Source organism: Balaenoptera physalus (genome assembly GCF_965194825.1).
Source record: "Balaenoptera physalus genome assembly, chromosome: 11".
In the NCBI taxonomy this organism is placed as follows: Eukaryota; Metazoa; Chordata; class Mammalia; order Artiodactyla; family Balaenopteridae; genus Balaenoptera; species Balaenoptera physalus.
The window spans coordinates 107218841-107246613 of record NC_138896.1 but is presented as its reverse complement, the minus strand read 5'-3'; the positions used below and the strand labels follow the sequence as shown (position 1 = coordinate 107246613).

At 55.7% G+C, this 27773-nt stretch overlaps 1 protein-coding gene across 6 annotated transcripts in view; it reads right to left on the bottom strand.

Moving 5' to 3' along the window:
* Positions 1-14806, bottom strand: part of GRIP2 (glutamate receptor interacting protein 2) — a 100907-nt gene extending 86101 nt beyond the window's left edge. For 5 of the 6 annotated variants that reach the window (XM_082413452.1, XM_082413455.1, XM_082413453.1 and 2 more), the window contains exon 1: positions 594-4108. In XM_082413452.1, the coding sequence (XP_082269578.1) occupies positions 594-633 (40 nt within the window). In that variant the 5' untranslated portion in view covers positions 634-4108. Of the gene's footprint in view, positions 1-593; positions 4109-14420 lie in introns of those variants that run through there. The other variant, XM_082413458.1, reaches the window with a different exon arrangement.
* Positions 14807-27773: the final 12967 nt, after the last annotated feature.

Genomic DNA, 27773 nt, shown 5'->3' with positions numbered 1-27773 from the left:
ACCACAGTCCATACCCTTGGAGCTGCTGCAAGGAGGTAACACCAGGAGTACGTCGACTATGGGAAGGCATTGACGAGACGGCCTAGGACACGGAGTGAAGGGTGACCTAGCCTGCCCCAGAGCCCCTCCCAGGGTCCCAGCCCTGGGCCCACCCAGGAATATGGCAGCTGAGCAACACCTGTCCCCTCTGCATTCCCAGAGCCTGAGGCTCACCGACCAGACAGCACCAGGCCGGGGCCTCTGCCTCCTGCCATGAGCCCATGTAGGAGCTCCCCCCAGAGCACCCTGGCCAGGGAGCTGGCGCCCACAGCTCACGCAGGGGCAGGACGCGCCTCCCTGGGGCACACCTGAGGCAGGAGCGCTGCCCTCTGGCCATGCCGTGCAGGACAGCCCAGCGGACTCAGTCCCCGCAGCCACGGTCAGACAGACAGCCCTCTCCCCTGTCCACTGGCCAGGTGTCCCACGCCTGCCCTCCCTCCAAGCTCTGGGTCTGGGAGTGGCTGTCCCAGGCTTCGCCATCCCAGGCCCCTCTCTGGGTGGCAGTTCCAGAGGGTTCGGCCCCGCCACTCTGCCTACTGGTCCCCGTTACTCACCCGCCTCTCCAGGGGTCTCCCGGCTGAGCCCACACAGCATGTCTGCTCTTGTCTCCCCGGTGCCACTGACTCCCTTGGGAGCCAGGGAGGGGCTATGGGAGTGGAGCTCAGAGCTCCCACTGGCTGGGCAAGAGTCCACCCACTGCAGCGGGCTGCTCTCTGCTTAAAGGGGACACGGCCCTGGTCACGGCTGATCCTTGGATGGGGTTCAACACCGCCCCCCAGCCTGAGTCTGGGCAGGGGTCTTTGAAGATGGCAGGCCTCCCCCAGGGCCCGCAGGCAGACAGACCCCTGAGGCCAGCTCTGCCCCTAACTCGCCCTGGGTCTTTGGTAAACGATTGCCTCCCAGCCCAGACTCAGTTTTTCTACCTGGAAAAGAGGAACAGGGCCTTCCAAACTTTTTTTTTCCTTTTTTTAAGTAGCAGATTCCAACAGAATCTTGCACAGAATTCCCAGGACATAAGCCAGATAAAACACAGCTGTGGAACGATGCCAGGGTGTGTCTCAGTTTAGAAATCCTTGCACTCGGAGTCCCCTGGGCCCTTCCACTGAAGTTCCAGCTACCTCTCCCAGGCCTCGGTTTCCTTTCCTGTAAGGTGGGACTTGGGGAAAATCAGCCCAGCAGCCTGTTATCCAGAGCATCCCGCAGCTCTGTGGGAAGACAGAGCAAGCTGTGCGTCCTGGGTTGATGGGCAGGGGCAGCTGGTCACAACTCCAGCCCCAGCTGGGCCTCAGCCCAGCACACTCCTAGCTTCCCCCGCACTAGCTCAGGATGACCCTGACGGACACCCAGGGCCCCTCCTCCAGCTCTCTAGCTGCTCCTGCTCTCCACCCACCAGTGCGTGTTGGTACCAGCTGAGAGCCAGACACCGCAGAGGTGCTGGGGAGGATGGGCGATAGTGACTCGGGATGTCAACAGCCTGTAAAACTAACTCCTTATTGCATCCAGCTGAACACAGCAGAGAACGAGACAGATAAGGTCCCAGCTCCCATGGAAGCTCTCAGATGCATGGGAACAAGGGGGCTCAAATTCACCTCTGTCCTGCAGCAAAGGAGGGTGCAGCCCCGTGGTTAAGGACCAGGGACTGCATCTGAGTTTCTTCCTCAGCGGGGATGCCCACCGCAGAGTCCAGCCCACAATTCCTGGGCTGCCCATGCTGGCTCCTGCCAGACCCACTAGTGGCACATTCAGAACAATCCAGGCTCTGAGTATGGGGTGGGGTCTTTTGTACCCCTGTATCCACAGGTCATATTCCTTGCCCCCCTCCCAAGGGTGCCTTCCTCTTCGGATGATTTCAGGTATGTCTCAGGGGCAGGGGCCCTTGGGCCAGTAGTGAGGTCAAAGGTCAAAGAGAGATGCAAAGGTCTCAGCCATGGGAGGGATGGTGAGCACTGAGTCAGACAGGGGGGACCTGAATTGGGAGGCATTTACTGGGAGAATCGGGCCAGGCAGGAAGGGAGTGCAGACTCTCAGTGTGGTCCACGGTGCCCTGCAATGGTCCCAACAAGGCTGTTGATGAAGACCCTGCCAATCCCCAGGGCACTGAGAGCCACCTTGGAGCAGTCCCAGCTCCACACCAGGCAGGAAGGGACACGGCTCTTAACAGACCCTCGCCCTCTTTCCCCCCATTTACAACCGCTTCAGGGAGGAGGGCCGTGTGGTGCACAGGCCTTTGGAGTTCCATCCACCCCCTCTCGTAAGAAAATATTTGCTCTCTGTACAGACGCATTTAAATGAGCGATTAAGACGGAAGATCCAAAACCTTGCCGTGGTTCTGTCTCTCTCGCTGCTCCTTTGAAATTTACTTTTGTGGACGAGAAGCTCCTGGAAAGGTCATGCCATGGGTTATGGGAGAGCTTCCACGCAGCGTTTCTCTGAGCACCTGCTGTGCCAGGCAGAGGGGACCGAGACACCGGGAGACAGGCGAGGATCAGCATCTTCCCTCTGTCCTCTGTTCCTGTCAGCCCGCCAAGCACATTTTCACCTCATTCATTTTATCCAAAAGTGGGTTTGGAAGCAACTGTTGGTCCATTCTGGAACAAGGTAGGGCTTAAATAAATATTTGGCACAGAAAGGTTAACTGACTCGCCCAAGGTCACCCAGCTGTAAGTGTGGAGCCAGGTTCACACCTAAGAGGTCTGTTCTTAAAGGCGCTGCTACGTGCCTCTCAAGATGAAGGGGTCTGGGGGTGCAGATGAGGGGCAGTCAGCTCTGTCGGGGGTCCACCGAGGAGGTATTTTTGAGCCTGACTTTGAAGGATGGGAAGGAAGGTGCCATGAACGCAGTCCCAAGTGACAAGTGAGGAAGAGACCAGGCAGGAGACGCAGCTGGAGCCAGGCCACAGATGGCCTGGCCCCCCTCGCTCCCCCAGGGGCGGTCTGAGGGCCAGCGGCACTGCCGGGGGGTCCTCGCAATGCCGGCTCTCAGGCCCCACCCGGACCTGCTGAATCAGAACCTGCATTTTCACCAGCTCCCCAGAGGATGCATACGAAGTTTAAGAAATGCTGTATTATGGGTTTGGCTTTCATCCTGAGGGCAACGGGAACCGCAGATGGTTGTAGAGCAAGGGTGTGAGAGGCTCTGCAAGGACCTCAGGCACAGAGGGCCTCTGAGGGAGAAGGGAGGAGGGCCTGGGAATGAGCAGCAGAAGCCCCTTCTGGGAGCCGAGAGTGGGTGAAGCTGCCGCTGGGCCCTGCTCCAAACACGACCCCTCTCGCCCAATGCGGCCAAACCTTGGGGAAGTAGAGGAAAAGGGGGACAGACTGCCGGGCCTGCACTGTGACTAGAAGCCAGGTTTGCTAGGGGCCCGGGCTACCAGCAGCTCCAGGTCACAGTTTGAGTGTTGTACATTTCCAACACTGTGGATGACAGTGACGGGGACTGGGCCGCCTGGGGAAGGTGACAGGGCCACTGAGCTGACAGGCAGCCCCTCCATGGTCAGGAGAGGCCCTGACACCTCCACGTCCTCAGGTTTTATGAGACAACTGAAAGATGGATTGCTGTATGACCTGGGGCATGTGTCCAAACCTCTCTGGACCTCAGCTTCCTTAGCTGCACAATGGGAATAATAAAAGCACCACCTTCTAGGGTTAGGGAGTCCACATATTGGGTCAGGAAGCATTTATCCATCCACTTTCCTGCCAAGAGTCTCACACCAATGCCTTGGATGGATCCAGGCCAGAAAGGCAGAACTACAAGGTAGATGAGCACACTGGCCAGATGCACCCAGGTTCAAACCCCAGCCCTGCCACCCAAGAACCTTGTCATTCCGGGCAACTCACTTCTTTCTGCCTGAGCCTCTGCTTCCCCACCCGTGAGGAGTGAGGGCGAAGAGACCTCGGAAGGTCTGCCCAGCACACACTCTTGCCCTCTTCCCCACATGTGGCCAGGCCTGCAGGGCCTTCTCACAGTCTCTTAATGGGGAGCCACTGGCACCACTGCGGAGCGGGCTGTCCTCACACTGCAGGACACCGGCATCCCTGGCCCCCGCCCCCCCCCAGGGGTAGTGACCCCCACAAGTGGGAACCGACCCCATGCTGCACAGATGGGAAAACCGAGACCCAGAGAGGACGGTGTCTGAGGCCCCCCCAGAGCAGAGAGGGGCCTGGACCCTGGCCTCTGTCCTTCCTCTCAGGCCCCAGGGCTGGTTAGTCATAAGCACAGCAGACTGTGTCCCGAGCTGCCAGGGACCCTGAGTGACAACCGGAAATGAAGTCTGGGTGGGAAGGACGCAGAAATGGCGATTCGATAACAAGAGATAAACCCTTTGTTGCTGTTCTGCTGCTTCTCCCTTCGTCCCTTCCTCCCTCCCTCCCTCCCTCCTCACACCACACCGAGGGCCAGGCCAGGACAATCCCTCCCCTCTCCTGGTTGTAAGACAGTCCCATAAGGTGGGCACTGTTGCCCCCATTTTACAGACGGGGACACTGAAACCCAGTCTGTGATGCCACCAGCCACAGGTGAGGGCCACGAGGTGACCCTGCCTTAGGGGGTGCTGTTTGGCTGTGGCCCCCCCACTCCGCCAAGCTGCCCCATAGCCCCAGCCCCATGGCCCATCACCTGACTGCAGGGGTAATGCCACACCAGTGGGCTGCACCCGGGCTAGGCCCCCAGGCCCACACCTGCCAGTTCCCAGCGCCCTTCACCACGGCTTTCCTCCGGCCCTGGAGGGCACAGGGGCAGGCAGGGCCACGGGGTCGCAGGGGGCTGCAAGAGCAAAGAACAACAGGCTGTGTGCAGAGACCAGGGAAGAGCAAGGCTCGGGGGGGAGGTGAGAGGAACCACAGCTGGTTCTTTACACAGAACCTCTGTACCAGGCTGTGTTCTCAGCGTTTTCCAAGTATCTTCTCATCGCATCCCCACCTCAGAGATGAGGAAACAGGGGCCCAGAGAGGTGAAGCCACTTGCTCTTAGTCACACAGAGTGTGAGGCATGAGCAGGGATTTAAGCCCAGGCCCTGCTGACGCCGTCTACACAAGCACCCCATCCACAGCCCCCTGAGAAATGCACACTCACGGATACGGGAAGAAAGAGAGGGACTGTTGGGGGGCGGGGTCCCCAAGTTGCTGCTCCTGGGGAGTCTCTCTGAATCCTCTGACTAGGGAGGGCCTAGGGGCCACAGGCCCAGGCCTGGCCACAGATGGGGCAGCTCCTTGGGGCTCCCTCTTGGCCTCCACGCTTGACACTTGCAATGGCTTCCCTCCTGGAGGAGAAACGTGGGGCCATAACCGTGCAGGGGGCCTCTCTGAGCCCCAGGTCCCTCCTCTTAATGATGAAGATGTCTGTCCTCACAGGGTTTTGTTGAGAAACTCGGTGAATAAACAAAACGCCTGAAAAACTGTAGAGTGCAAGGCCCGTGGAGGTGGTCAGTGTGAACACGGCCTTGCCCTACCTCTCTGGTCACTCAGTCACCCAAAAGCACCCACTACCTGCCAGAAACTAAGCTGGGCACGAGGTTTCCAAGCGGGCAAAGCAGATGTAGAGCCTGCCTCTCGGGCTGCTGGTCTAGGAGAGGGACAGAGATCAAAGGAGAAAAACCTGCAAATACAGATAAGTCATCGAGAAGGTGCGGAGGGCGACGGGGGCCAGGACGACACGAGGCGGGGGGTCGGGGAGCCTCTAAGAGGAGGTGCCTCTAGGCTGAGACAGGATGGGAAGGAGCCAAGGGCGGCTGCAGGAAGAAGTCTCCAGGCGAGCGTGGGCTGTCTGGGGAGCAGGCAGGAGGAGGAGAGAAGTCGGGATTCTGCTCCAGATGCAGCACCAGGGGAGACACTGGAGGGTTTTAAACTGGGTCTTGTGTGATCTGACTTGTTTCCAAATGGCAGCAGGAGGGGATGGGCTGCAAGGGTCCGGATGGCATGGGGGGACCAGAGGCGGGGGTTGGGGGGCAGGCACCTCAGGGGCAGGAGACCTGGAAGCCAATTTTCTCTGTGCCCCGGGCCTGTCCCTTCCTGCTCTGAGCCTGTTTCCTTTCTGATGACGATGGCCAGCAGTGCGAGTTTGGGGACCTGCCAGGGGTAGAGGTCAGAAGCATGGAGTCAGGATGCATCGCGATGCAAAACAAGAAGAAAAAGGAAAAGGGGTATGACGATGAACAGGTAGGGCACCAGGCGTGAAGGAAACGGCCCCAAATTCATGCAGAGCTGGCTCCACTCACTGGTAAGCAGAGAAGTGAAGGGGAAATGATACTTCTCCCACTTGACTCTTCAGGGCGGCAAATATGAGAAATGCAGGCAAGACCAGGTGCTGGTGAGCATCGCGGAGATGGAGAGGCAGGGGCACTGCTTGGGGGGGGGGGTGTAAACTGAGGCAGCCATGAGCGAGCCAGCGCCCTCCCTCCTGGTAGTTATCCTTGGGTGACTCCCCCACGGATCCCTAAGGGGCAGGAATAGGAATGTCATTGGTGAAGATGACCTGCATCTCCATCCTGGGGGAGGGGACAGGTAATGCGATGGCCACACCCCATGGAGGACAACCGGGCTGAGAAGCACAGCCATGTGGATAGGTTTAGAGACACGGTGTGAGTTAAAGGGAGAAAGGAAGGGGGGAGGAGGAAGGGGAAGGGGCGGGGAGAAGGGAGGGAGGACAGAGCAGGGAAGAGAGGAGGCAGGGAGAGGGCAGGAAAGAGAATGATATTTCCCTGTAATATCACTTATGTAAACTAAAAACATACATAAAGCACTACATGTGCTGTAAGGGCACATACATGTGTAAAGACCTGTTTCACAGAGTGATGGTTTCGAGGGAGGTAACTGGGAGTGGGGGTAGGGCATGAAGGAAACAAAATAAGATAAAACAGCCAGAGCAGGTGCCAGCTGGCTCAGGACCATGTGTGCCACACACTGAAGAATTCAGCTCACCCCCCAGAGCCTGGGATTAAAAATAAAAAATAAATAATTGCCTTGAATGGCATGTTCAGAAGTCAAAGCTCTCTCCTGAGGATACTGGGGAGCCATGGAAGGGTTTAGAGGGAGGGAGGAATGAGGACAGCCAAGTTCCTTAGAAAAATAACTTAACTGGGTGCTGAGAGAGCCCCTGGGTGGGGGTGGGGGCCTTGGCTGACCTCAGTCAACCTCAGCCACCCTCCTTCCCACGGGCACCACTCAGACTCTGCCCACCTGCCCTCTTGGTGCCTGAGCAAAACGGGAAAATAAATGGGCAGGCTGTCAGGGCTCAGCCCCGTCACGCGTCCTCATCTCAGGGTGCCAAGGACACCATGGCAGTACCCTCCCCAACCCCCCCACATGTCCAGCCCTAGAGAGAACCCTGGGCTGGGGGTCAAGAGACCCAGGTTCAAGGCCCAGCTACTGCCCACACAGGACCAACTCTGTGCCAAGAACATCACACATGATGCAGAACATCAGTGTCTCTTGTGGAAAGGACTACACTCAACAAGGATTCACTACGAACCCAAACAAAACAAAGGGGGCCAAAGAGTCAGGCCACTCAGGGAAGCATCAGGGAAAGCTGCCCGGAGGAGGCGGCATCTAAGCTAAGTCTTGATGGACATAGGAACCAAACCCTCCAAGATGATGCAGGGAGGGAATTCCAGGCAGAGGGGCAGCCTGGGCAAAGGGTGAGAGGGGGAAGGTGCGCAGTATGGTAGGGAGAGGCACCAGCCCACATGGCTGGGGTCGGAGGTCCCGCAGGAGCAGGTGGGCTGGGCAGGCAAGGGGGTGGGTCCTGACAGATGGAGACCTGCTTCGGGGGAGAGAATGCACTGAATGGGGTGTCCCGGCACTGTGGACGCCTCATGGATGACATTTAAGGAGGGGCGGGCTCTCCTGAGCCCCCTCGATGAGATGCTGGCAGGGTGACACATGGAGGGCCTGGGCAGCCACACGACTGAGCTGTCGGGAGCAGGGCAGGAGTGGAGCACACAGGAGCCTGAGGACAGCAACGCCCCCTCATGGCTGGTGATCGATGAGGCTTTGGGAGCGGCAGGCGCAGCCCTCATCCTGTGCCCTCGGCATCCAAGTGGAGCAGGAGGTTGGACTCAGGTTCAGCCTGTGGCCAACACTGTCCCTGGACTCCCACCACCCACCCTCTTGATCAAGCATTACCCTTTGGGGCTTCCCTGGTGGCGCAGTGGTTAAGAATCCGCCTGCCAATGCAGGGGACAAGGGTTTGATCCCTGGTCTGGGAAGATCCCACATGCTGTTCAGCAACTAAGCCCCTGCTCCACAGCTACTGAGCCTGTGCTCTAGAGCCCGCAGGCCACAACCACTGAGCCCACACGCCTAGAGCCCATGCTCCGCAACAAGAGAAGCCACCACAATGAGAAGCCCGCACGCAGCAACGGAGACCCAATGCAGCCAAAACAATAATAATAATAAATAAATTTTTTTAAAAAAGTATTACCCTCTGTGTAAATGCCCCAGAAAAAGGGTATTTACACAAGGTTTTACCACTTTATTGAGTCAGTGTCTCATGGAATCTTTCAAGAGCCCTTTGAGGTAGGCATTGCTGCTCCTGTCTTACAGAGGGAAAACTGAGGCCCAGAGAGGGGAAGGGACTTGGCCAAGGCCCCCAGCTAAGATGGGCTGAGGGTCAGATCGTCAGAATCAGGTGCTCCCTCCTTGGGTCATTTACATGGGCTCTTCCTTCTTCCTGGAACCCCCTTCCCCCTACATCCTTAGAGTCCGACCGAAATGCCACCTCCACCAAGAAGCCTACCCTGACCACACCAGGTGGGTCCCCTTTACCCTCTCCCAGCCTTTCCTCCAATGCATTTGCTCACCTGTTCTTTTCCACCAAAGAGGGGACCCTCAACTCTCTTGCTCATTGATTTTGACCCTATGCCCAGGGCTGGGCCTCACACACAGTAAGCGCTAACTAAGTGTTTGCCGAATGAATGAATGAGAAATAAATGATGACTATACATCACCTCTGGATTGCTATACTGGAAAGAAACCAATAATTCATCCCTCTTCAATCTGATGCAGGAATCCTTTCTGCTGTCTGATAGAGCTTGCATACCTCCACAAACAGGGAGCTCACCACCTCATGAGCAGCCCACCATATTCCTGAACAGTCATGAGGATGGGAGTCACTCCATTATCCTGAGCTGGAGCCTGTCTCCCTGTGGTTCCTCCAGGCCCCTGCCCCAGGACCAGCCTGCAGAGACTCAGTGGCCATGCCTGGACCCAGGTCATGGCCTCTGAGCCCTGGAGGGAGAGGCCACAGTTCAGAGTCTGGATGTGGCTCCAGTGGGGTCCCACCAGCTCCCCTCCCACCTTGAGGCCCTCTCCTAGGTGTGTGGCTGGAAAGAGCAGGTGGCCATTCAAACCGCCCCCCCGCCCCCCCCAAGTCTGGGGCCAGGCTCTTTAATCCCCTCTAGACGTCAGTGTGTTTTTAACTTCCAGTGGCATTTGCTTCAGGCCCATGAGGCTGGAACAATCACCTCTTTTTACAGACGAGGAAACTGGAGTCCAGAGGGGCAGGAGACAAGAACCCAGGTGTCTGGCTCCAAAGCCTTAATCCCAGCCCAACAGACACACATTCTCAAAAGGGCTTTGTGTGATAGTCTTATTTTTTGTCCTCCTGGTGGACTATTTGAAAGAGAACGCTGCAGTTGTGGACTCATTAGTGGTAGCAGCTCAAGCAGGGAGAGAATTTGGGAAGGCCCATCCAAGGAGCCCATACAGCCCAGCTGAGACTATACCAATAAGATCCAGGCAGGAGGACCCTACTGGTGGAGGTGGGGGGCAGGGGCTGCAGGGTTGGGGTGGGCCCTGGCAGAGGCCACTTATTTGAGGACAAGGCTTGACCCTGAGATTTCTGGGCCAGCGCCTGCTACCTGAGGCACTCCACATTCCACGGCCCCCTCAGCACCATTTAGGAAGAATCCTTGGGAGGTCGCCAACTGGTGTCCAAAACTGGCCACCCTCCTCTGCAGCCTCCGCTCCCTCCATTGCCAGCACCCTGAGCCCATTCCCACCTCCAAGCCTTCACACTCTCAGTAACCCAAGAATGCGCTGGCCCTAATCCCTCCTCTGCCCAGCCAAATCCTGCAAGTCCCCCAGGGTTGCCCACTGTCACCTCCTGGGGGATACTCCAGCTGGTTGGTGTCCCATCTGCGTTTCCAAAGCCCTCAGGCATCCCTCAGTCCCACTGTCAACTCCCCGGACATCCCCCTCTGCCTTGCCCTTCCATCCCCGGATAAGCCTGACTCCTAAGTGCTGATGAACATTCCACGTCGCCAGCACCGCCCCCTCCAGCAGTGGCAGCATGGGGGCCTGAGAGGGGACCCTGGGTTCAGGTCCTATCTCCGCCCCTGACTGGCGGGGTGACCTTGAGCAAAACTGGCCTCAACCTTCTCATGTATAAAATGGGGGTACATGCGTGGGCTGGGGCAGGAGCAGGACCTGTAGTCTCTGGGGGCTGCTTCAGCTCCAACCTTGCCAGCCTGGGACACCCTCACCTCCGTCCCCAGCTTGGGCTCCAAATGACCCAAACCTCAAACAAACTTTCCTCAACAGGCTATTTTGCAAACGGGGTACCAAGACTCAGTGAGGGGCAGGGACTGTCCTCAAGGTTACCTGCAGGGACCCCAGCTGCCCCAGTTGTGTGGCTGTACGAGGTTGCTGGGTAGGTGCCCGCTCCCTGCCCACACATCTGCTTATGAGTCACCGTCACCTTGGCCAAGTCAGCGAAATGCAGGGGCTAGAGAGACAAGGTCAGCCGAAGGAGAGCGATGGGCGGACGGGGAGGAGGGTGAGGAGGCTTCCAGACACGGGAGAGCAGTGGGGGCACAGAAGGGAAACTGAGGAGCAGTTCTCAGGAGGAGCAGGGAATTGCTCCAGGACCACAGAGAGGGGGGTTATCCATCCAGCCCTGTCTGATAGATGTTCTTTCTGCTCCATCAGCCCATCTCCCCAGGGAGGAGACAGGACCGGCAGCCTTCACAATTATCTGGGCAATTAAGACAGGCAGATGGTCCTGCTGGACTGAACATTCAGGCTGCCGAACGGAGACAATGCTGGAACGTTGGCTGACAAGATCAGCACTGGTGCTGGTGCATGACACGGCTGCTCAGCCTGGAGGGGGAACCCTGGGGGACCCCATCGCTGTTTCTGTAGGGCTGTCCTGGGGCAGGGGGAGCAGAGGGAGAGCGGATAACCTTGGGGGAGCCTGGGGAAGACAGACCAGTAGCTACACGCTGGGAACGCAACAGAGGGGTCCCCTGCTCCTGGTGGGGAGGCCAGATAACTGACCATTGAGAAACATGCCGTGGTGAGATGTTTGGACTTGGAAGTCAGACGGCCTGGGTGGGTGGGTGGGTGGGGCGGGTCCGGTGCACAGACTCCACCAAATCCTTCCTGGCTGTGTGACCTTGGGAAGTTGGAAAGTCACTTCCTCTTTAAGCCTCAGTTTCCTCACCGGTAAAATGGGGCGATTTAGTTCATAGCTCATAGGACTGTTGTGAGGTTGAGAAAGTACACATGAAGTACTTAGCACAGCACCTGGCAAACAACAAGTGCTTAATAAACGCTTGGGAAACAAAGAACAGGTCCAGAGGTTCACTCCAGGCTGCTGGGATTCCAGGAATTATTCCAGGGATGAGAGTTTACCCTTGGCTCTTTGATAAAAGGAGAAGCCCCGGGGTCTCTAGACACCACAGCTGATCTGAAATTCTGGTGCTCCCAGCATCAAGGAGGGCAGAGGCCAGGGAAGTGGTTGCTGTCTAGGCACTGGTGGGAGGGGGCTCGTTTCCACATCAAGAGTCAGATCTGAGACCCCAACACAGCTGCCGCAGTGTGAGAAATGCTGGAAGCCGGATGTGGAGGAGAGAGGCCGACAGAGGAGAGTCTCATTACGGAGGGGAAGGAAGGAGTGAATAATTCAACACAGATGTGCGCCACGGAGTGGGGGCAGAAGGAGAAAACTTGGGAGGGCCCGCGCAGGAGACCCCACTCAGCCAGTGGGGGGATTACTATCCTGAATAACCTCGTCACTGGGCTTCCCTGGTGGTGCAGTGGTTAAGAATCTGCCTGCCAATGCAGGGGACACGGGTTTGATCCCTGGTCCGGGAAGATCCCACATGCCGCGGAGCAACTAAGCCCGTGCGCCACAACTACTGAGCCCGTGTGCCACAACTACTGAAGTCTGCACGCCTAGAGCCTGTGCTCCGCAGCAAAAGAAGCCACCACAATGAGAAGCCCGCACACCACAACGAACAGTAGCCCCCGCTCGCCACAACTACAGAAAGCCCGCGCGCAGCAATGAGGACCCAACGCAGCCAAAAATAAATAAGTTAATTTAAAAAGAAAAAAAAAAAGGTCGTCATCCCTAAACTGCCCGTGGCTCCTCCAGAAGCACAGGGGCCAGACCAGAGGTCCCTCACCCACCCTGCTCCAGCCTTGCTGGTCTGGGGACACCCAACACGTCCACCGCCCCAGGGCCTTTGCGCTGGCTGTGGCCTCTGCCAGCCGCATTCTTCCCCTGGATAGCCACCTGGCTCCCTCTCCCACCTCCATCAGGGCTTCGCGCTAATGTCACCTTCTCAGTGTGGCCTTCCCTCAAAACCCCATTTGAAACTGTACCCCACTACTCACACACCCCATGCCCTCTCCCTGCCTCATCTTTCTTCACAGCATGTGTCACTACCATTCTTTCCTAATCGTCACTGCAATCTTGGGAGGGTGGCTTCTCTTGGGTACATTTTACCAATGAGGAAACTGACGTTCTGAGTGAGCCACACAGGAAGAAAGAGCCAGGGGCACGATTTGAATCCAGGTCTGTCGGGGAAAATACAAGCACTTCCTGAATCTCCAAGACCCAGAACCTGATTCACGGCATGTAGCTGGCTGTTCTCCATATCCTGGGGAACACTCACATCAGAAGCAGGTCAGACTATCCCTGCATGTGTCTGTCTATCCCTCCAGCATGGGAGGATTCCACTGGGTTCTCGGGCTGTGGACCTGAACAGGAGGATAACAGTCTTGATGGGGGAGGGGACTTCTCCCTTGGGGACAGTCCCAGCACAGGGGTCCCTGGGAAGCCCCAAGGGAAATCCTGTTCCTAATGCTCTCCAGGCATCAGCTACTCTGTCCCCAGGGAAGGGGCTTCCAGGGACCTCTGGGATGTCAGACCACCAGCTGTCCGTGGCCAGTGCAGGGTCTAGAGCCCTCTGTCATCCCACAGACCCTGCTACCTCTTGACCACTCCTGAAGCAGCCCTTCCCCCCATGTAGGTCCCTCAGTGTCTAGAAAATGCTCATGGCAATTATAAGAATTGGCTTGAGAAAACCTCTGGATGTCAGCTGTGTGGCCATGGGCAAGTTACTTAACCTCTCTGTGCTTCAGTTCCCCCCCGTGTGCATTCAGGATAAGGACAGGGCCAACCTTGCAGGGCTGTTGTGAGGAATTAATGAGTTAGCACAATGCCCGGCACACAGTGGCACTGAATTAATGTCAGTTACTCTTGTTCTTATGAACAGTACAATTATTCTTAGTTCTGAGGCCTGAAGCATAGAGGCTGCGAATCCACCACCTCCCACCACCCCATGCTGCAGATGAGACCGCAGCACAGGCAGGCCACAGCTGAGACCTGGGGTCAAAGGGCCTGGAGGGCTGGACTCCCTGCTCTAGACACTCCTCCCTATCCCCCCTCCCACCACAGCCTCGCCTCCTTCAGGAGCCCCCTTCTGGGGCTCAGGCACCCAGGTCCAAGTCCTGCATTTGCCCACGGCCCCCTGCCCCAGCTCCCCACCTCACCCTACACACACACACACACACACACACACACACACACACACACACTCACACACACACACCCGTGCTGCTCCAGCTCCACCCGGACAGCCCCATGCCCTGAATCAGGAGAAAAGGAAAGGCCACCAGGGACATGCCATGTGAGGGGGCGATGAAGGAGACGGTGGCAAAGAAAAGTAGAGAGCAAGAGAGACAGTTGCAGAGAGAGCAGGAGAGGACAGACAGAGACAGGGACAAAGAGAGCAGGACAGAGCGGGAGAGGAGACAAGGAGCAGCAGAGGTCAGCTCAGAGACAGAGAGGTGGAGGGAGGAGAGCGAGAACCAGACAGAGAGACAGAGAGAGACAGAGGCGGAGAGAAAGGTGAAGAGATGGAGTTAGAGAGACCCAGATAGACAAAGAGATGGAGAGATGGGGAAACGGCCAGGGCAGAGAAAGGAGTCACACGCACAGATTCAGGGACAGAGACCCAGAACGAGCGGCACACAGGCAGATAGGGTCGAGGCGGAGCAAGGGGTAACAGGGCGGGGAGGGGAAGCCGGGACTCCCCAGGGCCTTTCGGCCACCGCCCTCCATCTGGACCCCGGTCCAGCCCCAGCCCCGGGGCCCCGTACCTTTGGGCCGCCGCCTCACCACGCCCAGCCGCCACTTGAGCGACACGGCCAGCATCACGCTGCCTGCCCTTGGGGCCAGGACCCGGCTGCCCGAGACGCCCGGTGCTGCTCCGCGTTCCTCGGAGCTGCCTGCGCTACTGGCAGAGGCTGGGCGCTCCCTGCTCCGCCCTCCCCAGTTGCTAAAATAGATAATCCTCCCCGGAGCCAGCAGCAGTGGCATCAGTAGGGCCCTTCCTCCCCCACAGCCCGGGCCTGGGGAGTGCGGTTCCCGGCTCCCGGCTGTACCAGACCCCGTGGTAAACCTCCACCGCCCCGACCTGGTCCTCTTCCTTCCAAAGTGCTCGCCTCGCCCACCCCTTCTTCTGCCAAAAATCTGCCAATCCCCCTCCTTCCTCCCTAGGCTGGGCTGTTTGATGCCCCCAGGCCTTTGCGCTGCAGGCCCTCCCCCAGGAATGCTCCCCCTCTCCGGCTTGACGCCTTGAATTTCTCTGCACAAGGAGGCTTGCTCAGCCTTCAGAGATCCCTGCCTGCTAGAGTCCTCGCCTGCTGGGTCTCAGTAATGCTTTTCAAACTAGGTTGAGATTGTCTGACCCCCTCCAAGCCTGGAAGCCCCTGCAGACAAGGACAGGGTCCCCTGAGGTCAGCACAGGCATCTCAGGGGCCATCAGTGTAGAATGCTGAGTCCGAGGCCCTCCCGCTTCACCCCCAATTGCCACGCTTACCCCGGTTTGTAACACAGGATAATGAGAGAATCCCCACCCAAGTGGCTGGGTGGGTGGAGTCAATGGATACCTATGAGTGCTCCAGGCATCCAGCAAGTGCTCAATAAATGCATCTGGCATCCCTTCCTGTCTCACACACAGCTAGCCTCCTTTCTGACCCTACCCCCACCCCCACCCCCTATCCCCCCGCCTAGCCCCTGAGGTGGGCAGGACAATCAGCATTACACTCAGAGACAGGCAGGGGCTGCAGGGGGCTCAGGGTCACGGAGCAGATGCGTGGCAGAGGTGGACCGGATGCCAGGCTCTGGTCCCTCCCCACCAGGGCAGCTCATGCTTCCTCGTCCTTTCTCCAAACCACTGAGGCCCCAACAATGGATCAGGCCACAGAACACCTTCACGGGGAGGGCCAGATGCCCTCTCGGGAATCACAGCGCCACACAAACCAGAGTTCGTGCTTGAACCAGCAGCCGGGCCTCCATTCAGAAAGTCGGAGGTTTCTCCCACACGCAGACTTCCTGCCAATCCCTGTCACTCTGCAATAAGCCCACCTCCAGGCCTTGGCCCCATGTTCTCCAAGGTGCAGGATCCCTACTATGGATGGAGTGCAGGGCAATTTCAAGTAAACAGATCCAGCAGTTACTAGAAATGAATTACACAGGGAGACACTGATTCCCTCCTCACTGATCTCCCAGTCCTTCTCAGTCCACCCAGGAGTCTCCATTTGGTTCTGTCACGCCATAATGCCTCCCTGAAGTTTGCAGATCAACCTGTTTTAACAAAGAGAGCAGGCCCTAGGCTCGGAGTGCCTCCCCAGCGTGGATTCCAGCCAAACGCATCGGGAGACTCTTGCTGGCAGAGATCGGGCTTGGGAAAGCCCTGTTGGGGCGACTCAGTGAGGCCAGCATTCCTGGGTCCTTTCTACTGACTCCAGTGGGGAATTCTGTCCCTTCATCCTTACGGCGAGGGTGGCAGGGGCCACTAGGGGGCAGCCCAGAAAGATGGAAGCAGGCACCGGAGAGAGATCACACAGCTCCTTCCCGAGACACGAGACAGGGTGTGGGCCACCCCCATCCCAAACCTACCCACTCCACAGCAAGCTCTCCCAAGAGAAGGGAGGCCCAGCGTCTTGCTGAACAGCAAATCTCCAAGAGAGCTGTGCAGAGTGAGGGGAGAAATCAGAGAACACAAGCCTTCAAGGATGGGCAGGCCTGAGTTTGAATCCTGACTCAGTGTGCCCCACTGAGCTTCAGTTGACTTGTTTCCCAACTCTTCCCAAGTTCAAAGTGCCGTGGGTTGTCTCCATCTAGAGGGGCACAGGATCCTCTCAGAAGTCACTCAAGTCCAGCCACTTGGAGCTGATTTGGGAGGTGGCTCCCTGGGTGCCAGAAGATCCAGGTCCTACTAAGAAGCTCCCTGGCACTGTGTCAGGTGCTACCCAAGGAGCAGAGCGAGGAGGACGTGGTCCCTGTCCTCCAAGAGCTCCCAGCTGAGGAAGTTTCCCCATCTGAACCCTGGGGACAGGAATCTGCACTGCGTGATGATTTTACATATTGGAGCATCTGTATACAGTAGGTGCTCAACGCTCACCTCCTCTCCCCATGCGCAGTCCAGCTTCTCCTCTAGACCATGAGCTCCCCGAGAACTGGCATCTGCACGGACCCCTGCTCTTTCTGCCTCCTGTTCCCTCTTCTTCTGGCAGCATCATCCCACTTTCCTGGGGGAGCTGCTCCTCCCCTGCACTCAGGCTGGGTGGAGCTCAGCCCCCCAGCTCCAGGAGGGCCCTTGACCCAGAGCCCGCAAACCAGCACACTGTCAGCCCAGCCACGGTGATGGGCTCAGGGACAAGCACACAACCCAAGTCAACCCAGTGAGAGACGATCCCGGGACTCAAACAAATGCCTGGGAAGGGGAATTCTGTCCACTGCAGGGTGCAGGGAAGCGGCGTCATGCTGGAGCTGCTAATGGCCACTGTGACACCAAAACAGAAGGGGGGTGGTGAGAATGATCACATCCTGATGATGAGATCACCTCAGCACCTGGAGCCCACCGTGCCTGATGTCAGTAATATCCCTTTTCTGTTACTGTAGCCAATAAATTCCCTTCTTTGCTTAAGCCAGTTGGGTTGGGTTTTTGGTAACGTGGACCCCCAAAGAGTCTTCCTCATCTCAGGTTCCAGTGCAGAACAGGGCTCAGCAAATGCAGAATGAATGAATGAACGAACAAGTAAACAGAACATAGATGGATATGCTCCTCAAACTCTGCCTTCAGTGGTGGTCCCAAACCCTGGACTTGAGTTGAAGGAGGCCACAGCTGGATGATGGGTTCCTTGCTGGCGCAGGAGTCCTGACTGGCAGGGCTTGAGAAGGGAGATTTGGGGTTCTGGTTTCCAGCCATCGAGAGCTTGCCTGTTATCTGAGCTGCATTTGCCAGGTGCTCCACTCCATGGTCCCCAGATTTTCACAGGGCTCCTTCTGCAGAAATGGTAGCTTCAGGGAGAGTGTGGGGGAGTACAAGACCCCCTCAAGGAGATGAGACCAGGGATGAATGAGCAGATCAGCCCAGGCAGGGAGCCAGGAGGCCTGAGTCCAGGTCCCAGCCAGCCCTGGGCTACAGGGCAGCCCCAAGCAAGTCCCTGCTGTTCTCTGGCCTCATGGGCTATAGTCCATGGTCTTCCCTGGGTTCACCCTCCCTGTGAGTCTCACTTCCTCTGCCCCGAGGCCCGGAGATGTTCCTCCCATCACCTAAGGTCACACAGCCACTGAGGCAGCCAGGCCAGGATTCAAACACAGGGCCATCTGACTTCCCTCCAAAATGAGGTGACAGAGCCCAGGAGATGGGCTAAGAGAAGGAAACCAATCACAGAGGGATCCAGGCCGGGCTCCAGCCTGGTTTCTGCTTTTCCATCCCTGCCTCAGCCTCACAAAGCCCCAGAGGCCACGGGTTGTTGCCACCCCTACCTGCTTCCCGAAACAAATCAGCATCTCATCAGACATACCTTTCATCTTCTCAGCCTGGCCCTTTCTTCCTCCTGGCCCTTTCTTCCCCATGGGCCAAGTGTGACATTTCTGCTGCCCAGCTCTGCTGATCTGAGTAAGACAGAGGCCCCCAGGCTCTGCAGGTGGAGGAGAGGGGGTGGGGGACATACCTCTCTTAACCACTTCTCCAGGCTTGGGGAGGGAGAAGACAATGGCCATCCATCCATCCATCCATTCACTCTTTCAACAAATGCTGTTTGTTTTTGTTTGGTTGTTTTTTTAAAAAATTATTTTATTTATTTATTTTTGGCTGCGTTGGGTCTTCGTTGCTGCGCGCAGGTTTCTCTAGTTGTGTTGAGCGGGGGCTACTCTTTGTTGTGGCGTGCAGGCTCCTCACTGCGGGGGCTTCTCGTTGCACGCGCTCTAGTCGCACGGGCTTCAGTAGTTGTGGCGCATGGGCTTAGTTGCTCTGCGGCATGTGGGATCCTCCTGGACCAGGGCTCGAACCCATGTCCCCTAGCATTGGTAGGCGGATTCCTAACCACTGCATCACCAGGGAAGCCCCTCAACAAATGTTTCATTAAGTGCCTTCTGTATGTCAGGCTGGGAGGTACAGCCACAAACAGAACCAAGCCTTCACAGTGCTGATATTCTAGTGGGAAGACAGAGAGTAGATGACCAATGTAAGAATCAAGTAAATGTCACAGGATGTTAGAAGGTGAAATATGCTAGAAATAAATGGAGCGGAGTGAGGGGTATCTGAGCACAGACGGAGATGTTGCCAATTCTAAAGGGGGTGGTCTCCTCAGAACCCAGACGGTGGTCTCTAAATACCTTTTCCCACTAAAAGGGTCCCCAGGGCCCCTCCAAGAAGAGGGTGATTCCAGGACTGGTGCAGGGAATGTACAAGACGAGCCTGGCACATCTTGTGTTGCCATAAAGTAAGGACACGCTTGAAGGCTGATGGGGAGGGTTGAAAGAACACAGAAGCCAGCTTGAAGGGCTCCCACCGGCCACATGTGGGCCAAGTTGAGCATCAGAAAGAATAATAACTGCAAAACTGTAAAAATCCATGTGTTCAAAATTCTCAAAAGAAAGAAAAACCTCCTTGGTTCCTTTGGAGGTAGTCCAGGCACCAACTGAGTATTCTATAAACAGAAAATGCAGGTAAAGAATGAAGCATTTATCCTGTCTTCCTGTATGAACAGTATTTTAGAGGAACCTAATAAGGGAAAGTCATTCTTTACAGAAGAACCACTGCAAATAGGTGCAGAAGAAATAACAGAATTGGAAATCCTAATGAAATAAAGGATCCAGCATTGGACATCAATGGAATGAACAGAACTATATGACAGAGGGACCAGGCAGACCGCACTTGAACCCCTGGACTGATCTTAGCATCACCAAAAGTGGAACATTCTGGCACATGTGCGTCTTGATAGGATGTGGAAGGAAGCCCAGAGCACCACCTGTGACATAGCCTTGCCTGCAAAATCGGACCTGAATTAAATCCAGCTCTAGATCCAAATCCTAGTGGACAGAAAGTACAGGAGACAGAAGAATATATTAATGACACCGTGAGACCATTCCACAGGACAAATGACGGGTTTTGCCAACAAATAATTAGAGTGGAAAAAAAAAAAAAAAGAGGGAGAAGGCACTGTTACAGATTAAGAGAGATTTGAGAGACTGATCAACCAAATGCAATTCTAGGACCTTGGCTGGATCCTGATTTGAATAAACCAAGTGTGAAAAGACATTTCGGGAGACAATGGGGGAAACTGCACAAGGACTGAATAGGAGGCAAGATTAAGAAATATGGTGAATTCTGTTGGGTTGATGCTGTTATTTTAATTATGTATATAAAAAAAGTCTTTATCTGTTGGAGATATAGATGAAAGAAAAAAAGTTCATGATTTGCCCTTAAAATGCCTCAGGGGTATTCCTGGGTTATATGTGCCATTTAGAAGTAAATGAAACATTGAAATATAAAATAAAAAGAAATAGGGGGGTCCTAAAAGGCCTCACTTAGTGGGGGGCATTTGAAGAAAGGCTGAAAAGAAGGAGGGGATCATGGGGGGTTCTCCAGCAGGGAAGGGCCAGAGACAGCCTGGAGTATCCAAGCAGGAGGGGGTGCACTGGGGAGTAGAGGGGGTGTAAAGCTGGGCCTCCTAAGGACTCTGGCTTTTCCTCTGGGGAAGGTAGGAGCCACTGCAGTGTACGGAGCAGAGGAGGGATGTGGCCTGACCTGTGATTTAACACCATCCTCTAGCTGCTGGAGGGAGAAGGGACACCAGGTGGCAAGGGTGTCGGTAGGGAGACCAGGGAGGGGGTCCCTGCACAACTTGGGGGAGGGCCAAGGGTCTCTGGCCCCAGGTGGGGACAGAGGAAGTGAAGAGATGGGTGGAAACTGGTTTCTTTTGAAAGTCACAAAGCCTAGGGTTAAACATTTGCAGAATAGGAAACAGTCTTCGGAGTGTGAGCTCTGGGGTCCAAAAGGCCTGGCTCAGAGGCCAGCTTTCCCCCCACTCTCTGTGTGGTTGCTTCCCCACTCTGGGCCTCAGTTTCCCCATCAGTATAATGAGGAGGAAGATTAAGAACTCAGACAATCATTAAGCTGCTCTGTGGAGACAAAGGAGGTAAAAATGTCCTGCAAGCTGGTAAGGGCTGGGCATGCATTGCCGAGAGGGAAACAGCCTTTATTGGGCACCTACAAGGTGCCAGGCACAGAGTTCAGGGCTCCGAAGGCATCAAACCTCACCTTATCACAGGTGATATCACCTGGGGAGCTTAAAACAACTATGGCTGAATCAGAAACATTTCGGGTGCCAGGATGGAGAATCGCTGTCTCATTGCCACCCTGTAACAAAGTCAGGGCACGGGCTTTCAGACAGGGAAAGTGACTGCTCCAGCATCACACAGCTTCCAAGTGGCAGAGGAGGGATTTCCAACACAACCCAGCCTACTACCCTCTCTGCCCATCCCCTGCCGTCCACCCTCATCAGAGCCGCTCTGAGCAGAAGCAGCCCCATGGGAGGCTCAAATGCCACCAGGCGAGCAGCTTATCCATCTGATGGTTCTGAAACTTTCCTGAGCCAGAAACAAAATGCCATCAAGCATTTTCCGAGTGGGCCAGGACGGCTGTCTGACAGGTGCACCGACAGGGCCACCTGCCAGGAAACAGGTGGCATATGCCTGTTAATAGTCCTGGCACTGCCTTCACAGCGCAACAATTAGGAGCAAACGCCTGGGCAGGCACACTGAGTATGCAGATTAAGTCGTGGGGCCCTTGGGTGGAGGTGACGGAAATGCTGCAATTATAGTAGGTCCCATGTGCCACAGGGGCTCCCCACTAGGCACGCCTGCACCCAGGCCTTCCCCACTCTGACCCCCAGGCCTCTTGCCCACTGAGTCCGCAGGAGGGGACGGCCTGGAGCGGGGAGTTTTAGAGTCCAACAGCACTGGGTTCAAATCCTGCACTTCTCTCATCCGTGAAGTGGGTATGACGTCGCCCAAGCAGCCCATGGTTGTAACAGCTTCACGAAATAACGCAGGTCTGGGGCTGGCCAGGGCTCTGTGAAAGGGACCTGCCTTATTATTACATGCCAGGTGTTTGCTCTCATACTACAGTTTCCTTGTCTAAAAAATTGGGATAAAAATAACTAAAGTTTGAGTTTTCCTCTACGGTAGACACTCCCCAGCTTTTGCATACAGCAACCCTCCCCATGACCCCATGAAGTGGGGCTACGATTAGTCCCATGTACCTAGTAGAGACCTAGGCACGTGGAGCAGGGCGGAGGGCCAGGGGTGCGTGGCTCTGAGCCTGAAGCCCACAGCTAGGCTCCAGGCCCACCCTCACACCCACTCCACTGTTCCTTCCAAACACAGATGCCTCTGTTGTGGTCCCTGCGAGAGTGTGTGGGTGCGTGTGATTAAATACAGCAAATGTGGCAAAATGAGGACCAGGGGCACAGCCCACACCAGGGCCTGGGCGAGCTTCCAGCCTCTGTGCCCTTCCCACCTTGTTTTCTACCGTGTGGCCATCCCTGCAGGCGGGCAGCTCCGGGGCCTGCGCTTAGAGGCAGACCAGGGCCAGGCCGTCCAGGGCTCTGACCAGCCGTGTGACCCTGGGCTCCACCTACCCTGGGCCACCGTGGGGCTATCACCCGGCATTTCAGGAGGTTCGGAAGGCTCGCCTGGGTCTGCCCGTCTGCTTTAAGTGGACACAAGGCAGCAGGGTAGACAACACCACAGCCTGGGGGAGCCCGTGGGAGGACCCCGGAGGGAGCCATGTCCGAGCATCGCCCTTCCTGGGGTGGCCTGCAGGTCTGTATCCCCCAGCCGGGCACACAGAAGACCAGGAGCCCTCACAACACTTTCCTGGGTACAAGCACAGGGGCTTGTACCCATCCACCTCATCACTGGCACGGTCCCCATCTTGCTGTGCACTTCACCCCAAATCCCCAACGTCAAGCACAGAAAAAGGAGGGGGCCCAAGGTTGCATAGCTCGTTAGTGGCAGCTACAGACTGAATGCTTGTGTCCCCCCAAAATTCTTATTAGGAGGTGGGGCCTTCAGGAGATGATTGTCATGAATGGGATTAGTGCTCTTATAAAAGAGACCCCAGAGAGGTCCCTTATCGCTCCCCCTGCGTGACGACACAGCAAGAAGGCGCCAGCTATGGAAGTGGGCCCTCACCAGAACCTGACCACAGTGGTGCCTTGATCTTGGACTTCCAGCCTCTAGAACTGTGAGAAATACATTTCTGGTGTTCATAAGCTACCCAGTCCGGGTATTTTGTTACAGCAGCCGGAATGAACTAAGACAGTGGCACAAGTGGGGCCAGAAATACCAATGCCTGTTACCCCGCCCCCAACCCCTGCAGGCAGCACCCACACACTCCAGCACCCAGAGGTGGCCCTGCCGGGGGCCCCAGATAAAGAAAGGGAGAATGTGTCCCAAGGGAGCCCTCTGGGCTCTCCTCAGAGAGACTGGCCCAGCTGCAGGATGGCCTCTGTCTGTCCACTTGTCCTCAGGGCAGCAGTGTCAGCGATCTGGACTAAGTCTTGAGACTCTGGCCATTCAAACAAGCCACAACAGTGTGGGAATCAGAGCCCAGGCCAGTAGGAAACTAGGTGATACCCCACGAGGGCACAGAGCTCCCAAGGATGGGGACACAAAGCCACACAACCACAGGGGACTGGATAATCGTCCATGAAGCACACTAGATTGAAACCCTGGGTCCCCAGAATGTTAGTCTCACGGAGCTCCAGGATGGTGGGTCCAGAACCACAGAGCACTTATCATGGGACCACACCACACTGGGACCTGACCACAGGCCCCTGGAACAGCAGCAGACAGTGTCAGAGTTACAGACACAGAAGCCACGGTGGTGAGTGAATCCAGCCACAAGTCATCAGATTTAGGGTGGGGACAGGGTACAGGACGGCATCGTGGGACCCCAGGCCATGTCCAAAGGGACAGCATGAGTTATTGGTTTCTTGCCAAGCAGACTATAATCTCCCAAAAGTTCCTTTCCACAGCCCCTGACCCCTCCAACCTTGCCCTCAGTCCCACCAAACTCCTCTTCCCAGGGCTTTGGGTGAGAGAGGCAGTCACATGGCCACTGTGTGACCTGGGACAAGTTCCTGTCTGCTCTGGGCCATTTCCCCCACTGTAAAATTAGGGAGTTAGCCCTCTCTGAGGGTCAGTTCACCACCAATAATCTATGAAATGATCATCACTCTTCTCTCCCTTTGGATAAGCTTCTGTGGTTCCCAAAGGACCTCATTTGAATGAATGAATGAGTGAATGAATGAATGGACAAGGCACCCTCCTGAAGTCTGACCACTGTGCTTATCTGGGCTCACCTCCCGTGCCCCTGGATCTCAGCCTGTACTGTCTGTCCCCTAGATAAACCACATCCTTCTGCTTTTCTCCTTCGTTTACTGCATAGTCACCTCCTTGGAAGGCCTCCTCTCCACCTTCTTAAATCCCCTAGACTCTGCTGGCCTATTCATGGGTCACGTCCCCCAGGAAGCCCTCCCTGACTCCTCTGGCCCTGGCTAACTTCTCTACCCGCACTGCTGGAACAACCGAACACTCCTCGGGACCCCACAGCTCCCTCCCCTACCCGTGCCCAGCCCTCAGCTTCGCTCTCTTGGACAGCAACAGCAGCCTCCTCAATGATCTCCCTGCCTCCACTCCCACCTTCCCTAACCCACACTCCTCATGGCAGTCAGAAATCAGATCTCATCTTTTCCCTGCCTATACCCTCCCATGGCTCCCAGGACACTAGATGAAACCCAAATTCCTCAAAAGGCCTACAAGGTCCCATGTGATTGGTCCCCTGTGACCTCTGGCCTCATCTCTTGCCACTCCCTTCACACTGGCATCCCCCCCCACACTGTTTCTCAACCACAGGGCCTTTGCACCTGCTGTGCCCTCTGCCTGGAACACACCCCACCCCTACCCTCCACTCCTGCTGTCTGCACAGCTCCCTCCCTCCCTCTCCTCTTTAGGTCCTCATTCAAAAATCACCTCCCTGTGATTCAGTGATTCAGCTGGGTTCCATCTGGGAGGCAGTCAGCCACAGTGAGGCTATTAAGCGCCAGGCCCTTCCCTGGGGACAGGCGAGCCTCTGGGCTGAGGTGTCACATGGTGTCCTGGGAACCAGGAGAAACAGCAAGAGGTTAGGGATGACGCTACCCCAGAGATAAGGAACACCTGGAGTCAGAGTGAAGTCACCATACTCCTGGAGCTGCCGGGGGCCTCTTCTCTGCCTGAGGCTTGGGCAGCAGAGGCAACGAGAGAAAAAATAATGAGGACAACAACAGTGATAACCCAGTACCATTTATGCCCAGACCCCATGCGTTCGGTTGTACCCTAGCAGTCATTCACTCACTGAAGAGATGCTGAGCAGCTCTTATGCGCCAGCAAAGAATAAAACTTGTAGCCCTTCTATTCCACTAGGAGACAAAGACAATAAGCAGAACAGGGCCTCCCTGGTGGTGCAGTGGTTAAGAATCCGCCCGCCAATGCCAAGGACACGGGTTCGATCCCTGGTCCGGGAAGATCCCACATGCCGTGGAGCAACTAAGCCCATGTGCCACAACTACTGAGCCTGCGCTCTACAGCCCTCAAGACACAACTACTGAGCCTGAGTGCCACAACTACTGAAGCCCACGTACCTAGAGCCCATGCTCCACAACAAGAGAAGCCACTGCAATGAGAAGCCCGCGCACTGCAGTGAAGAGCAGCCCCCACTCTTTGCAACTAGAGAAACCCGCGCGCAGCGACGAAGACCCAACACAGCCAAAAAATAAATAAAATAAATAAATTTATTTTTAAAAAGCAGAACAGGGCTTCCCTGGTGGCGCAGTGGTTGAGAGTCTGCCTGCTAATGCAGGGGACACGGGTTCACGCCCTGGTCTGGGAAGATCCCACATGCCGCGGAGCAACTGGGCCCGTGAGCCACAGCTGCTGAGCCTGTGCATCTGGAGCCTGTGCTCCGCAACAAGAGAGGCCACGATAGTGAGAGGCCCGCGCACCGCGATGAAGAGTGGCCCCCGCTTGCCACAAATAGAGAAAGCTCTCGCACAGAAACGAAGACCCAACACAGCCAAAAATAAATAAATTAATTAATTAATTAAAAAAAAAAAAGCAGAACAAAGAAGCAATATAATGTAGGTGGAAATAAGCACACTGAAGAAAAAAAGAGTGGCATGAGAGGATTGTGTGGGGGAGGAGGCTTCTCTGAGCAAATCTTCACACAAATGAAGGAAGTGGGGGACCCAGCCATGCAGATCTCTGAGTGAGGCAGAGGCTGCAGCCAGTGCAAAGGCCCTGAGGCAGGGCTGCACCTGGTGTGTTTGACGACCAGGAAGGAAGCCAATGTGGCTGGAAGATGAGTGAGCAAGGGAGTAGATGTCTCAGGATGTCAGAGGTTGTACGGCAGACCGCAGAAGGCTGGGGTGGCTGCAGGGAGGACTGTGGCTTTCCCTCTGAGGGAGGTGTGGACTACGGGAGGGTGCTGAGCAGAGGAACAGGGGCTGTGGCAATGGGGTGAAGGTGGGGAGAAGACTTTAAGGACAAAGGTGTCTGACATTCAATTAGAAGATGTGTGAGTTTGTGCAGTGAAACCCCCTCCATTGCTTCCTCCTGGCCAGCATCTTAGTCAAGTCTGCTGTTCCATGTCACTCTCTAAGGCTTACTGTGTCTCAGCCTGAACCCAGATGGGCATTGTGGGGTCAGAGACCAACCAGGTGGGCAGGGATGTGACTCTTACACTGAAGCAGCAATAGCACGAGGACAGAGCCAGGGACCGTGGAGGGAGGCTGCCCTGGGTGCACAGAAATCTTGGAGGGTATTTGGACCACGTGGGGCTGGGATTGGAGATGTTGAGGCAATTACAGCCCAGCCAGATCGAGAGTGGAGCTATGCAAAGTGCAGCCTGCGGACACAGGCCTGCCCTTGCATTATTTCTTGCTGGACAGCAACAGAAAAGTTCAGAAACAATAAACGGTTAGCAATTCGACATTGCCACAATACTCAAGCTCGTGATCAGTGGCTTGTGTTCTTCATGTCTTTCTTGTTTTACTTCATTTTTCAAGAATTCATTGCTAATGTACTTTTCAAGTGTATCAGTCTCCAGTAGATAAAAAAGAAAAATAAAATACTGGCCCTTCACCAGACAGTCCGAGAAGCAGTGCTTTGGAGGAATTAACCAGTGACAAGAAGCTGGCACCTGGCCTGATGTGTAATTCAACATAAAGTCAAGCTGCAAAATAAAAGTTTAGCTTTTGAAATGACACAAAACTTTTACGTGTGCTGAAACAGAAGCAGCTTTGTCAGATCAGCGTTTCTCAACCTCTGGCACTACTGACGTCTTGGACTGGATAATTCTTTGTGGTGGGGCTGTCCTATGCATCCTAGGATGTTTAGCAGCATCCATGGCCTCTACCCACTAGACGTCAGCACACCCCTCCCCAGTTATGACAACCAAAAATGTCTCCAGCCATCGCCAAACGTCCCTAAGGAGGCAAAATCGTCCCCAGTTGAGAAATGCTGGCTTAGATGTTCTGGTTCTCTGTGTGTGTGTGCGCACGTATGCATCTAGGTGAATGTTTGTATGTGTAGGTGTGCTTCTGTGTACACATGTATGCGTATGCGTGTGTGTGTGTGTGTGTGTGTGTGTTTACCCCTGGCCCTCCTTCCTCACTGACAGGGCCAGCCTGCCTGGCCCCTATAGCCAGGGCATCTGAATGTGCAACCCCTAGTTTCACCCATTACTCTAAGGGCTGCCTGTCAGATCTCCCCTCCCTAAAGTTGGCCCGTGGATGAGGCATGGCTACCACTGAGGACCAGTCTGTAAAGGTTGCCATGGGAACCTCAGAGATGCAGTCCACACAGGAGTAAAGTTGCCTTTAATGCTTCCTATACCACCTCAGCTCCTAGAGCCCAGGGGCAATAGATCAGCAGCTGCACAGAAACCATCGCCTTCCGCCAGAGGTTGAGACTGAGAGAAGTGGTCTTTGGGAACCACTGGTCAACAAGAAGCTGGATGGCAGCCTGGCAAGGGGCTGGTGGAGTAGAAACTCCTAAGGACACATCGGGGAACACAGCTTTCAAACCACAGGTGTCTGTGCTCCAGCCTG